At 51.1% G+C, this 14,854-nt stretch overlaps 4 protein-coding genes across 4 annotated transcripts; 3 read left to right on the top strand and 1 right to left on the bottom strand.

Annotated features, from left to right (window-relative positions):
* Positions 1-995: 995 nt before the first annotated feature.
* On the top strand, positions 996-5,572 carry N7525_000332 (uncharacterized protein; the record flags this gene model as incomplete). The annotated part of the gene is made up of 3 exons (XM_002558576.2): positions 996-1,210; positions 1,288-4,171; positions 4,226-5,572. The coding sequence occupies 3 exons, from the start codon at positions 996-998 to the stop codon at positions 5,570-5,572; spliced, it is 4,446 nt and encodes a 1,481-aa protein (XP_002558622.2).
* Positions 5,573-6,164: 592 nt separating this feature from the next.
* On the top strand, positions 6,165-7,670 carry N7525_000331 (putative nucleotide-sugar transporter; the record flags this gene model as incomplete). Its single annotated transcript, XM_002558577.1, has 4 exons — positions 6,165-6,248; positions 6,306-6,382; positions 6,457-7,341; positions 7,397-7,670. The coding sequence occupies 4 exons, from the start codon at positions 6,165-6,167 to the stop codon at positions 7,668-7,670; spliced, it is 1,320 nt and encodes a 439-aa protein (XP_002558623.1).
* A 666-nt stretch (positions 7,671-8,336) lies between these two features.
* On the bottom strand, positions 8,337-11,139 carry N7525_000330 (AP-1 complex subunit gamma; the record flags this gene model as incomplete). Its single annotated transcript, XM_002558578.2, has 5 exons — positions 8,337-8,432; positions 8,506-10,639; positions 10,691-10,879; positions 10,936-11,059; positions 11,130-11,139. 5 exons carry the CDS (start codon positions 11,137-11,139, stop codon positions 8,337-8,339), a joined length of 2,553 nt encoding a protein of 850 aa, XP_002558624.2.
* Positions 11,140-11,906: 767 nt separating this feature from the next.
* On the top strand, positions 11,907-13,822 carry N7525_000329 (putative sterol o-acyltransferase (APE2); the record flags this gene model as incomplete). The annotated part of the gene is made up of 6 exons (XM_061211537.1): positions 11,907-12,028; positions 12,100-12,543; positions 12,605-13,312; positions 13,369-13,624; positions 13,681-13,722; positions 13,796-13,822. 6 exons carry the CDS (start codon positions 11,907-11,909, stop codon positions 13,820-13,822), a joined length of 1,599 nt encoding a protein of 532 aa, XP_061070763.1.
* Positions 13,823-14,854: the final 1,032 nt, after the last annotated feature.

The raw sequence follows: 14,854 nt of genomic DNA, 5'->3' as shown, positions 1-14,854 counted from the left end.
CAGGTACTTAAATAACGGCCTGAGGGATCGTCGGGATTTACAGTTATGTATTTGTAGTACACGTAACAAATGAGATACTAGGCGATACCTGGCCAAGTAGTGGAAACCCAGGCAAAACTGGAAGTACCTCAGAACTAGCCTTGTGACCGCCCTCCCAACCCAAATAGGACTAGTACTAGTAACATCGCAATACGAATAGATACCGACCTATTGATACGATTGATACACACCCCATTCATTCCCAGATGCCATTATTCAATGTTCTTCATCTTAATCAAACATTGAAACCCTCAATGGGATGATTCAATAAGACATTACCCTTCCTTTGATTTCATTTTGTCACTTCTCATTCATTTAATAATACCTTGAAACCATACATACATCATAATATCCTTCACTCGACCGCCACTTCTTCTTGCTTTGCGCCCCCCAACTCAACGAGATCTGTGCACTCATCTGTCTTTGTCTCAGTGTCATTCTGATTTTCCGTAAGTACCTGTGTTCTTTATCTTTCAAACCCCCAATCGTCTCGCCATTGTGCAGAGAGGACAGCAACTGAGGCCCGGTGCGACTTGAGGGCTGCATGATCCCTGTCACGGATCCTATCCACCCTACAACTGTTTTCATTCGCTCCAAGCCACAATCAGGTGGTGGCCAGCGAATTGAATTCATCTGACGCTGCTGCCCGAACGCCTTGCTCTCCTCGTTGTGTTGGTCGGTGTTGGTGTTGGTTCCCTCTGGTCCCTCCTGTCCTCCGTTTCGTGCATTTCTCACTCATCCCCACCCTCCCTGATCGACTCGAATCACGGTTCCACACCAGCACCTGCTTACCTTTTTTTTCCCTCCCGCTGATCAACCCGTGTTGAACTTCCTTAACGTCTTATCACTAACCTTGCGACATCTTAGCAGTTGCGCATGGTACTCTAGCGAATGCTAACCTTCAAAAAACCTCTGCGCGGATTGCCCATTGATCCCCCATTGATGGGGTGTCTGCTATGAATCCCGGAGAGTTCCCCAACCCGGGCGCGGGGCCTGGCCGGCCAGCCCCGAATACCGCGATGAGGATGAACGCAAATATGCAGGTCCCAAAGAACGACAGTGTGCAATCTATGATGACCTATGTTGCGCAAATGTTGCAAAACCAGGGACCATTTCAAGGTTGGAAGGCAGACGTTCTAATCAAGACTCGGGCAACGAATGTTTATCAGATGTAAGTTGTATTTTCTGTCTGCGAAAAACTTGCTTTCGCTTTTTAGTTTTATCTGGTCTGACCTTTACGCGAATTAGGATCACCTCCCTCCGTTTGATCCAGCCTCGCATCGACCTCCACCAGGCGGCCCAGGCGGCCATGAGTTTCGAATTAAAAGCATTCACCAAAGCCAACGAGAAGATTGAATACGAGAAAGAATGCACCGAGAAGCTTCTTCACATCAGAAACACCCGAGAGAGACAGGCCGCGGTCGCTTATCAAAGTGGAATGATGCCCCAGACGGGCGCTGGCCCAAATCAGATCCCAGCCGCTTTTCCGCAGCACATCCCGGTTTCTGGCCAACAGCAACTGGCAATGGGAATGAATGGGCAGAACCAGCAGGCAGCCCTACAGCGACAACAGCAGCAGCAGCAGTCTCATGCGATGCTCCAACAGCAGCAACAGCAGCAACAACAACAGCAGCAGCAGCAACAGCAGCAGCAACAGCGGTCCCAACAGCGCCCGGGCAATGGAATTCCGATGGTCGACGACCTCAGCACGCTTTCCGCCCAAGATCTTGATCACGTCTCTCGACTGGCAAACGAGATGTTGAATAAAACCAACCCGGAAGATATGGAGAAGATCAAGATGAACTTGTCAAACATGACACCCGAGCAGCGGCAATATTTGGCACGGAAGAACCTTGAGCCAATGACTTATTTTTTCCGCTCTCAGGCTTTGAACCAGATCAGACGCCATCGTCGCGCTCGTCTGGAAATGGGGGGACGTGCGCCAAATCCCGGGGTGGATGCGAATGGTAACATGATGGGGGATCCCATGATGAATTCTCAGCACCAGCGACAGATGCTTCAAAACATGTTAAACCTTCAGCGCAATTCCGCATTCCCCGGAAATCCCGGTCAGACCATGGATCCCCCAAACTTCATTGGAAATGTGGAAAACATCCAAGGACAGCAAGCAGATGGCCTGCGCTCACAGGAGGCTGGTCAGCTAGTCGTTCCTGCAAGCTCTTCCCAAATGAACCAAGCCCCATTCCCGAATAATAACAACAACATGTTCCCACAGCAGATGGGCCAGAATGGCCAGGCGAATATGAACGCCAATAATCCAAACGCCCAAGCCCAGTTCCTTGCCCAGCAGCATCTGCAGGGAGGGTCTAACACTCCCCAGGATCGATTGCAGTTCCAGGCACAACAGTCTCAGGCTCAAGCCCAGGCTCAGGCGCGTGTGCAAGCGGCGCAAAAGGCTCAGATGGCGATGTCGGGCCATGGCGGCCAAGTGACCCCCCAATCACAGCCGCAACTGAACGGACAGAGCCCCGTCATGCCAATGCTGAATCAACCCATGGCACCGGGTCAGATGTCCCCGGTCCAGGTTCCCGCTCAAGCCCGACCGCCGTCCCGGCCTGCAAACATGGGCCAGCATCCGGCTGGCGTTGCAGGACAGGCTGCGATGCAAGGTCCACTCCAAATTCCTTCCAATATCCCGCCTCACATCCAGGAGCAACTCGCTCGCATGCCTCCTGAACAAGCTCGGGCTTTTATCATGCAGCAACAACGTCGTGCCGCTCTAAACAACATGGCTCGGGCCAACCCCGGTCAGCAGCCGCAGCCTCAACCTGGCCAAGCCCAATCAATGATGAATAACCAGATGGGCAACGCCATAATGAGAGGATCGATGAGTGGCCCACAGGATTTGAACTCGGGAGGCATGCCCCAAGGCCAGCAAATGACCCAGCAGCAACGTCAACAACGCCAGAATGAGCTTTACAAGCTCCAACTGCTGCGGCAGCAAAACAATGGCGTGGAAATGACTCCTGAGCAGGGAAAGCAAATGGACCGCGTGTCTTTCCCACCGTCTATTCTGAACATGAATGGCACCTCGATGCAAGTTCCTAGCAACATCAAATCATGGGGCCAGCTCAAGCAATGGGCAAATTCGAACCCTCAAATTGCAAGCCCCAACGACCTCCCGCGCCTCATGATGCTCCAGAAACTTCATCTTGGTCAACTGATCTCAGCTTCCACGAATCAACCGAAAGACCAGAATGGCCAAGGTCCGGCGGCAACTCCATTCCAAGGCACCCAGGTTCCGTTTAACAACGCGCCAGGCTTCCTTCCTGGCCAACAACCAGGTGCTATGAATATGGCGGCCATGCGGCCAATCACCGCCCAAGACATCCAAATGGCTCGTCAAAAGCTTGGGCACCAGGCATCAAACTTCACCGACGAGCAGATTCGGGAAATTCTGTTGCGAAACCGCCAAAAGCAAATGATGCAGGCTGCACAGAACCGAGCAATGCAACTTGAAGGAAACACGCAAGCTGGCCAGCTAAGTCAACCGGCGACGCAACCCCCAGTTCCTACAGCACAGCCTGTCCCGCAAATCAAGCCGCAGAATGCCCAACCCCCACAATCGACCCCTCAAGCGGCGAACGCAAAGGCTCAAACTGGAGCCGCGACCAAAGGTGCTAAGGGCGCTACCGGGAAGCAGGCCTCGAAGAAGAGGCCAAGCACAGATGATACAACAGAAGCCCGAGCCACAGCTACACCCCAAATGAACCAGCCTGTGGCAGTTCCGGGCGGACCAGCGACAGCGCCCCAACGCCCGGCTTTCCCTTTCACGCAGGAACAGCTTGCACAGATGACTCCTCAACAGCGAGCTCAGGTTGAAGCACACATGCGGAGCAAACAGCCTCAAAGTCGGGGTCAGGTACTCAGTAGAGCTGCCGCCGAAGAGGCATGGAACAGGAACCTACCACCGCAAGTTATGGAGGTTTACAATGATATCGCCAAGAACGCTCCACCCGCAAAGCCCATACCTGTCTCGCCAGAGCAGAAGGCCGCTATGACCAAACAACTGCGTGAAGCCGTGGAAGTTCTCGGCCGCTTGGACGCCCTTGTACAGTGGTTTGCAAAGATGCAAGGCCAGGAGAAGAATGTGAAGAATCTTCTTGCCATGGTAAGTCCTCCTTTAATAATGTAAGCGTTTGTTTACTAATTCGATCTCGCTCAGCGAATCCAATTGATGAGGCAATTCAAGCCCTCGCAGGAGTGGGGAGTGAATGAACAATTCACGGTTACGCCCGATTATCTCACTGGTGCCATCCTTTTCATGCGGAAGTTGTTTGCAGTGATGATTTCTCGCATGCAACAAGGCCAGCGTCCTACCTCCCAAGCTCCTAGCTCTAATGGCCAGCAAATGCCAGGCAACATGCCAGCACTGAACGCGACCAATTTGCAGCAGTTGCAGGCACAGGAAGAAGCCCTACAACGAGCTCGGCGCGCCTCTAGCCAGTCTGCTGCAAATGCCCCAGCTGCACCTTTCGCGGCTCCGTCTCCCAGAGGCGTCCCTCAATATGCCGCAGGCGGACTTGCCCCGGAGAATCTTAAACTGCCTCCTCCCAAAAAGCGAAAGCAGTCTCACGGTGTGGCATCATCCCCGGTTCAGGCAACTGCACCTCCTGGCGCAGCGGCAAAATACAACAAAGCGGTGGCAGACGCCACATCCAATGCAGCAGCCATGGCAGGTGCTTTCAAATGCAGTGTGGTTGAGTGTCAACACCACTACCAAGGATTCCCGACCCAAGCCGTCTTGGACAAGCACGTTGAAGAAAGCCACCAACCCGAGGAGGAAGAGACGATCGAAGACCCTCTCAAATATTACCATGAAAGTATTTCGATGGGTCTTGGACTGAACTCTGATGATAGTCCGGAAACCCAGCAGATGGCCACACTCGGACCAGTGCCATCCTCCACCAAGCCAAGTGCAGCAGCTTCCCCCGCGAAACAAGGTGTTTCTACCCCTCTCATTGCCAACAACACACCCATGGCAAGGGTCACTAGCCAATTCGGTGGCAAGACCGCGTCTCCTGCTGCAGCATCGACCCAACTGCTCACTCCGCAGTTGTCTTCTGTCAAGGGATCGAAGCCTGCTGACAAGGACGGGAAGAAGGATGCTATTAAACTGGAGGATAGCGACACAAAGGATCCCTGGGCGGAGTGTCCCACCTCGCTTGACACAATCCATGATACATTTTCAAACCTCGCGAGCAAAGATCTCCCTCACCTGGGCTATGATTCGCTTGAGGACTTCGATATCAATGAAGCTACCCCGGTGGATGATGACTGGGCTGCCTTTGCTAGTCTGACTCCTCCAAACGAGGCTGAGGAGGCTGCTTTCCTGGAGAAATTTTACGAACCCTGGGACGAAGACTCCATTGCAAGGGCTGCAGATTGGATGCGCATTCCGCCTGAGATCCAGGTCAAGGGCATCGGACCTATGGGCCAGCTTGAGGTTGATTGGGATGCAGTTGCGCGTTACGAGAGAGAAGGCATCCGCATCCGCCAGACTTCCAAGTGAAATTCCCGGTTTGTATTGAGCGCATGTACACATCACTAGTCTACATGAAGATGGACTTGAGTCTATGAAATAGTTTTACTTTCGGCGGTTCGTTTCCAGCGTATATATGGTTCAGGAGCCACGCGTTTTTGTACACTACGCGGGACTCCTGGTTAATTTCTTGTGATCCTTGGGGATCGATTTTCTGGGTTTCTAATTATTTTGGACCTTTGTGTCATTGGCCTCAGCGATGGCGTTTGGAGGGAGAAAAAGCCGGGATTAGGTTCTCTAACTGGATTGTTTATTTCGAATTTTCTGGAGATTTTGGAATTTCATACATACATTAACTACATGTATGTCGCATTTGATGATACATAATATTAAAGACATATAGTCGTACTACATAGTGTACAACGTGCAGAGTAGGTATGTTGTAGGGGTACATGTGATGTCAGCCCTGGAGGTACCGTGACACATGTTATTTATCAGCTGCCAAGCTCCGATAAGCTCTCCGCTTTGTCTCCTCACTTGGCCTCTGGCCCTTTGGTCACTTCATCTTCACTCCTCATTAACACTTGGAGTAACTTTTATCAGCTAGTTCTAGTGGGACAAGATGGCAAACAATGCCCTCATTCCCCTCCTGGTCACGATGATGCTCGTGACCGGAGTGTGCAACACCATTCTCAACAAGTATCAGGTTTGTCCTCGATTCGGGTAACAAAGGAACATGGACTAATCGCCCTGTCTCGGACAGGATATGCAATGTGTGCGGAACTGCGATTCCCCAGATCCCAACCAGCGGAAGCTGTTCGAGCAGCCAGTCATTCAAACGTATGTTTCACCTCATGTTGATGATCAGGCTTCGCAACACTGGCGATTAATACTGACGCCAGGCGGTAACACAGAGCCGTAATGTTTATTGGTGAAATGGGCTGTTGGCTAGTTGTTGGCTTAAACTTCGTTTACCGCCAATACATCGCACCACGCCTATCCAGTGACCCCTCGCCCCTACTTACTGGCGGATACCATCCGATTAACGGCTACGACGAAGGCATTGATAATGAAGATGACCACACAGTCGATGGACTCGACAGCGACAGCAGACACCCCAAGCCCCTCCCTGAAATTGACAGCCGCATCCCACTCCGTGGATTGAAGGTCCTACTTCTTGCAGCGCCGTCGAGCTGCGATATCGCTGGCACGACCCTCATGAACGTGGGTCTTCTCTTTGTGGCAGCCAGTATCTACCAGATGACTCGGGGTGCTCTTGTTCTGTTCGTAGGCCTGTTCAGTGTCCTCTTCCTTCGCCGCAGGCTCCACTTATACCAGTGGAGCGCACTCTTCATTGTTGTCCTAGGTGTGGCTATTGTGGGTCTTTCTGGAGCTCTATTCAGTGGTGATTCAGGTCATGATATCAACCAGAATGCGAGTGTTACCGATGTGGCCTCGCGTGCTCTTATACAGGCGCGTGATGTCGCTCGCACCCCCGAGGCCGTTCAGACTATCATTGGTGTGCTGCTTATTGCTGCAGCGCAGATCTTCACAGCTACGCAGTTCGTGCTGGAGGAGTGGATTCTAGAGCATTACGCCATGGAACCGATCCATGTCGTGGGTTGGGAAGGCGTGTTCGGCTTTTTGGTTACTGTCGTCGGCATGCTGATCATGTATCTTATTGTTGGACGGACAGATGCCGGCCGATATGGCTACTTTGATGTGAAGCAGGGGTTGCACGAGCTTCTTGCTAATCGCGCTGTTGCCATATCCAGCGTGTTTATCATGATCAGTATTGGGTATGTGTTTATCTTGCTCTTCAAATCCTTGTTCCAGCTCTAATGCTTTTTCCAGTGGCTTCAACTTCTTCGGTCTGTCCGTCACCCGCACTGTCTCCGCTACCTCTCGTAGCACAATTGACACCTGCCGCACGCTCTTCATTTGGATTGTCTCGCTTGGACTCGGCTGGGAGACCTTCAAATGGCTCCAAGTTGTCGGTTTCGCGCTTCTTGTCTATGGAACCTTTATGTTCAATGACATTGTCCGTCCTCCGATCAAGGCTTGCTTGCCTCGTGACCGGAGAGAAGGAGAGGTGCTGCTTCCCGAAGGCCCCATTGAGCACATCTGATTAGCTTGGCTACTTGTTTTGGACTTGCTCCCCATATTATATACCATTCTGGTGCTCGGTATATTCTTGCTCTGCCTTATAGATTGGGCTCACGATTTGGATTTTGGATAAATGATATGATTTTGCATTGCTTTGTTTCTTGCGATGGAGTTAATCGCGTCTTTTTTTGGGGGGAACTACATACAGATTTTTGATCTTTTCTTCCGGAGGCTGCAGTTGATCTGAGTTCTCTTTTGAAGTTATAGAGCCTTTCTGTCGTCTATCGCATGTCGGTTTGTGCTTTTGGACTTAGTCTGCGCCATAGGTGTCACAATGCACTACTAACATCTACTAGCATACTAGTATCTAAATGTGTACATACATGTAGGAACACTGCTAGTGCAACTTTGGTATGGGCCATTAACTACATGGACTCGATGCAACACACCCTGCACTTTCTCATACGCTAAAAATTTCATCTGAAGCATGTACAATAAGAAAGGTCCCTCCCTCCAAGCAGTGAAACGAAGAAAAAGAGAAAAGGAAATAAACGGCAAAACAAAAGTCTAGATAGATAGAGAAAGCAAGGCGCAGAAAACAGGTGTGTATAGAACTGGATTTGACTGTTCATGAGAAAATTAAACATTCGTTTGGATGAAATTTTAGCATCACTGACACCGATTTGATCTACGGCTCGGACCAGTCCACTTGGTCGGTGACAGGGTTTCCACCATCGCGGGCGCAAGTGACACGAAGACGGAGACGAAGTTTGGCAGGAAGACCCTGGAGGTAATAGGTTAGTCTGAGACTCACAAGAAAGCAAGGGTGTAAGATGGGAAGGAGAAGCTAGACATACCCCATTCAGAGCGGTCACACGGAGTGACTGTGTGCCCTCGTCGCCGGCTTCTAGATCGGCCTTGGTGATTGCGCTCAGCTGCAACCGCTGGCTCTTTGGCACGGCAGCTTGCAGGCCGACGCTTGTGAATCGGTCGAAGTTGGAGTCGTTGCGGAAACGGGCCAGTATCTGGGCGATGTTGCCGCTCCGCTGAACCTGCAAGGTAAGGACGAGGCCGTCCTTGTTGAGCGCGGTGTGCGCAGGGGTCGAAGCGGTGACAGGCGCGGGAGAGGTGGTGGGCGAAGGCGCTGAGACACCCATGCCTCCTGCACCTAGCAGATCCATCGAGGCGGATGTGGGTTGTGTGGGCTGCGGGGATGGTGAAGGACCGTTGGAGCCAAACAAGTCCATGATGGCGTTCTTTTGGCCAGCAGGTCCCGGCGACGGAGACGACATGCCTGAGTCTCCGCCAAGAATGTCTGCCAGCAGATCGGCGGTGTTTGATCCGCCCGAGGTAGGGCTCGTGACAGGGGCGTCGGATCCACCAACCAGGTCAAGGAGCAGGTCATGCTCTGCAGGTTTGGCAACCTTTGTCGTCGACTTCCCACGGAGAAGCTTACTCTGACGCTTCTTAGCAGCGGGGGCAGCACCTAGTACCCGCTGCTCCTCACGGATCTCAGGCGGGGGCATTCGTTCGAGCACGCCACGGCGAATTTGATCATAACCGAAAAGGTTGGTGTATTCAACAGCACGCTGTTGAATTTCGACACTGAGATCCGCCGTTCGGCTGGAAAGCAGACGGCGTAGGCGTTCAATTTGAGCAGGATCCGACATGCGCACAGTAAGCTTCATGGATGCAGTGATGATGTATTCGACAGCAATCTGGGAGGCATAGGTGCTGTTAAGAATGTTGGTAAAGAGGTCAACGATATCACTCTCCCGAACCTCCTTGACCAATTCCTCCTCCTCATACTGACCACCCTGAAGGAGACTATCGGCATATTCACCAATGGTCCACGTCGCAGCCAGTGTGAGACCCTCTTGTGAGATGTCCTCCTTCAATGACGAGTAGAGCTTTTGTACCGCATAGGTCTGCAGATCAGGGGTGGTCGCAATGAGACGGACGAACGAGGACAGGATCTGTTCTTTGACATAGTTCCCAGCCAGCTTGAGAACCCGCAGAATGGTGTCCATGTGCCAGCGCTTGTTGGGTGCGAACCGATCGGCCGCGATACCTATCTGTGTTGTCATGACGGACTTGAATTCGTTGTCGGCTACCTCCAGGAAGGCCAGCAGTTCCCGCACCAGCACCCGCACATTATCTTCGTTGATTAACATGAAGCTGAGATCGAGCGCTCGCCGGCGAATGCTAATATCAGGATCCCGCAGGCATTCCAAGATCGTGTTGCGATGTCTCTGCACTGCATTTGGTTCAATTGCAACAACCTTATTCAGGGTGTTCAACGCAACATAGCGGATATTATTGTCCTTGTTAGCCAGGAATTTGCCGAGAATGTTGACGCCCAGCACCCTCAGGCCAGAGTCAGCTTCAATATCCAGAATTGTAAGAACGGCCTCATATAGAATAGAGTTGCCGACATTCTTCGAGGAATCCGTGTTGGTGGCCACCTGGGCCAGGATGTCGTTGATCAATTCGCTAGTGGCCACATCTCCCCGGCCCAATACACGCAAGAACCGAAGGATCTTGACCTGAAGGAAAGGATCGGTGATACCAGACACATCATGCTCGGGGGCATACCCGGAGGTTGTCAGCCCCTTCAAGGCGCGAACCAGTCCTCCAGCCAACGGCCGGAACATTTCGATCACGCCCACTGGTCCTCCTTCCTCCTCCTCCTCCTCCTCCTCTTCCGCTTCACATAGATCAATCGCTAGTGTCAGTCCGCAGAGAAGAACGCCATGGTTCCGGTCCGACAGCAGGTTCTTAGCTTTCTCAAGGAAGTGCTCGTACAGGTCTGGAACCTTGCGACATATCCGCATGGCACAGATCGCGGCTTTCCGTCGAATATAGGGGTTGGCGGTCGACATAAGGCTTTCGACTTCGGGGAACAGATCACGGGACATTTCAACCGAGGCAATATTTCCGAGTGTACAGAGGGCGAGACCGACGATATATTGGTTGGAGTGATTAAGGTCACTGCATCTTAGTTAGCACAACATCAGCCAAGTCAAATACAGTGAGACTTACTTTTTCAAAGAATTGGTCACCAGTGTTAGCACTTCTTGATTCTCATCTAGCAACAGCATGGTCCCCAGATACCCCAACCGCTTGTCGGCGAATCGGTGTGAGGCGAGTAGTTTCAGGCATTCGATTTGGCCGAAGTGAGTTCGCTCTCCGAGAGTAAACAGATACAAGAGCTTGGCGACATTATTTCTCCTATCAATTGTTAGAGGTCGATCGAGGAATTGACTGAGGTAAATGCTGAAGCTAACCGGATGCCGGAGTCGTGGCTCTCTTCGCGAAACGAGGCGCGAATAGCGGCGCTTTCTTTTTGGATAACTGCACGTTCATCGGCGATGGTCTTTGCGGATCGGACATTACGAATGAATTGTTTGACTGTAGATATATTGGATTGCATGGTCAGAATGCATCTCAGGGGATAGGAGGGGCGGCGGGCAGCACTTACGGGAAGACATGGCGGCCAGAGGGACCCCCGGCGGGGCGAGGAGGGGAGATATTCAATGGAAAAGAAGGGACAAAGTCAGGTGCAAGTAGGTGAATCAAGCACCACACTCATAAAACCAATGGAATGAAAGAAATGTCAAGGCTGTTGGTATGGAGGTCTGGATTGTTGTATTATTATTCCTCATGGGCAGTCGACCTGGCATCTTGGCATGGGACACTAGTATGGAAGAGGACTAGCCCGGATACCCTGGATCACCTGACTCCTTGATACCATTCAGCTACACCGCCTTTGAATAGACACCTGAGGCATAAATATGACATAAGTGGCAGATTTGGAAAATTACGTTGTACAACTTTGGAGATAGATACAATACAGGCATACTATAGATAGTTCAAAGATCTATACATGTATACTGTAGTATAAATGCACGTTTATCGCAGGGAAGATACGGTTAAATTGGACCGAATTTGGGAATATACGAATACGACGAAGATATTATGAGATGTAAAGTTTTGTCAACAATTCAACAGTTTGCATCTCTAAATACATCTGCCTAGCTCGGATGTGTACTAGCGTATATCCCGTATGTCCCGTTTATAGTACTCCGCACTATAAAAGCAATCTGACGTAGTCGGCCGTGATTTTGGATTTCGAGTTTCGTGTTTCGAGTCCAAACAGATCCAAACAGAGCTGACCCCACATATTCTTAGGTGTCCCTTTTCATCTCAGTGTCTTCAATGTGCAAACCCCTCGATTCTGCAATTGTGTCCACTTAGGATGTCTAGCGCCGTCTCACAGAATGAATCTGCAACTTTACGGCCGCGCGCCGTGCCGATTCAGCATGGAAAGTCTGACGTGGCTCTCCCTCTTCCAGTGGATAAGCTAGCCCAGGATACAAGGTGAAATGCCCTCAATTTACACGGCTGGACTATTTTTAAAGCAATAGCTAACCCGTTTGTCGCATCCGCAGTGGCCGTTCAACCCCTGTTTCCGAAGATGCTCCCCCATCAGCGCATTCGATCTCTTCGGCGAGGAAGCAAGTCCGCGCCCGCAATCGCCTGTTTTATACTATAAACTATGTACCTCGCGTGTCCCATTTTGATCCCGATAGCGACTACCATAATTTCCGAGGGTTCTTCACTCTCTTTTGGATTGGGTTGGCCATCATGGTCGGGACCAGCATCTTGCGCAATATCAAGGATACCGGATACCCCCTACAGGTGCGCGTTTGGAGTCTCTTGACGGCCAATGTGTGGGGGATGGGGCTCAGCGATGCGGCCATGGTGATAAGCTCGGGACTCGTCTTGCCTATGCACCGGCTGTGGCGGGCTGGTCCGCAATGGCTACGATGGTCGCGCGGGGGAATGGTCTTACAGAGCTTGGGTGAGGCATTTTGGCTGGTTCTATGGATAAAGTGAGTTTGTGGCTTGTTCGGATATTGAAACTTGGAAGAGGGCTGACATGGAACAAAACAGCTGGCCCTTCATGATGCGGTGGACCTGGACTGCGCAGGTGTTCTTCACTCTGCACACCTTGACCATTCTAATGAAACTGCATTCATACGCTTTCTATAACGGGCATCTCAGCGAGACCCAGCGTCGCCTAGCCTCCCTTGATAAGCCAGGCTCAAAGACGCCTGAGCAACCGGCTGCCATCCATTACCCGGAGGTACACCGACGTCGACCCTCAATGAAGCAGCGCGACGAAGACCAGTCCACAGAGCCATTAGAGAGGCTTCGCGAAGACCTGGCCACGGAGTTGACCTCCCCGCTGGGCAACATCTCATACCCGCAGAACCTGCACATTGGGAACTATGTTGACTTCCTCTTTTGCCCGACCCTTTGCTATGAGCTAGAGTATCCCCGCCGAAAGGAGCGACGCTGGTCAGAAATTGGCTGGAAGGCCGCTGCTGTATTTGGTTGCATCTTCCTGCTCACCCTGACAAGCGAGGAATTCATCGTCCCCGTGTTGGCAGAGGCCAGTTCCCAACTCCGTGTCGTCTCCAGCGCCACAGACAAGGCTCTCGTCCTTGCCGAAACCATCAGCATGCTCCTCTTTCCCTTCATGATCATCTTTCTGCTGGTGTTCCTCGTCATCTTCGAATATGTTTTGGGTGCGTTTGCAGAGCTGACTCGGTTCGCCGATCGTCACTTCTATGCAGACTGGTGGAATTCGTGTGACTGGTAAGATATTGCGGTTCTATGCGCTCGGATAATGCGACTAACCGATTCTTACGTAGGATGGAATTTTCCCGCGAGTGGAACGTCCCTGTCCACCACTTTCTCTTCCGCCACGTCTACTGGCCCGCTCGATGTAACTTCTCCCAGCCTGTGGCTATGGTTATCACGTTCCTGGTCAGCTCTATATTCCACGAGTTAGTCATGAGCTGCATCACCAAGAAGCTCCGGGGATACGGTTTCCTAGCTATGATGCTTCAGCTGCCTATTGTCGCCATTCAAAAGTCTCGCTTTTTCCGTGGCCGGACAATCCTTAATGTAGGCTGTCATCTCTTTTCTTTGGTATTCTCCGGTCTCACTGACTTCCTTTCTAGAATGCATTCTTCTGGGCCTCGATGATCTTGGGTTTGTCTATGGTAAGCTTCTCATCTTCACTCTGAGATATGCAACATCCCAGTGTATTTGGTGCTAACCCTGCTTGCTCCTTAGATGTGTGCACTATACGTCCTTGTTTAGAACGGAAATTTGGTGCACATGCACCTAGACACGGCAGGCTAGGAAGAAATAAATTCGGCCAAGGAAGGCATAGAACACTGGCGGCTTGCTACTAATACATGATACCATTACTAGGTGTCTTCTGCCCTTGTATATAGCTTCAGTTATCTTATATCAGCACTGTGATTTGATACTGATATTACCTGTAATGAAGTATACCACTTGGTCGTACCGATCAATTGACCCTCGAACATATGAATGCTCGTGCATAAGAATCTGTTGTCATCAATCACCCCCTGGGAACATAACAGGCTTACGAAAACTAACTTATAAGGGCGAAAAAAAAAAAGAACTTGGCAGCTGTGGGGTTCGAACCCACGACACTTTCGTGACCAGAATTCAGAATTCTCTTAAGTCTGGCGCCTATTGATTTTGTTAGTCTAATTGGTTCTGGTTTGGCAGAACTATGGGCGGTCTAACCTTAACCACTCGGCCAAACTGCCGAATCGCAGTTATTTTGTGTCCGATATGGAATACAAAAGGGAGGAGTCCATATTTCTTTTCTGTGCTCAATCTCCACATATTTATATGATGGCATCATTTGTTCTTCAGAATATTGGTTGAACAGTCGAAAGTGCATCTTGGCAGGGCCTGTACACCGACGGCATGATTGTACTAGGCTCAGTGTCGCTTCCGGACTGGACAGGAGCGCTACGAGTAGCGACGCTATCCATGTCCTCAGCGATGATGCCTGGCAGAATTAAACTTTGAAGTTGTTATGTAACAGCTGACTCAGCAGCGGGAGGCGGGGCCTACCTCCAGGGCTAGTTTGAGTAGCACCCTAGTAGCTTCTTGCTGCCATAGACGCGGAGACATCCGCAGTCCGTAAAGCGCTCTGTGTAGCATCCAGCATTGGTCTGATGCTTCAAATCCGGGAGGACAGCGAGTATAAACCTTATCCTGCAATACAGGTATATTTGCAAGCTCTATGGCGGCCCCATTAACTGGAAAGCTTCCAAACAGAAGACTGTCATTACGTCTACCACTGAAGCA

Source organism: Penicillium rubens (genome assembly GCF_028828025.1).
Source record: "Penicillium rubens strain IBT 27055 chromosome Unknown utg000001l_segment0_segment0, whole genome shotgun sequence".
Classification (NCBI taxonomy): domain Eukaryota; kingdom Fungi; phylum Ascomycota; class Eurotiomycetes; order Eurotiales; family Aspergillaceae; genus Penicillium; species Penicillium rubens.
Note: the sequence above shows the minus strand (reverse complement) of the source record. Positions and strands in the feature narration are given on the sequence as shown.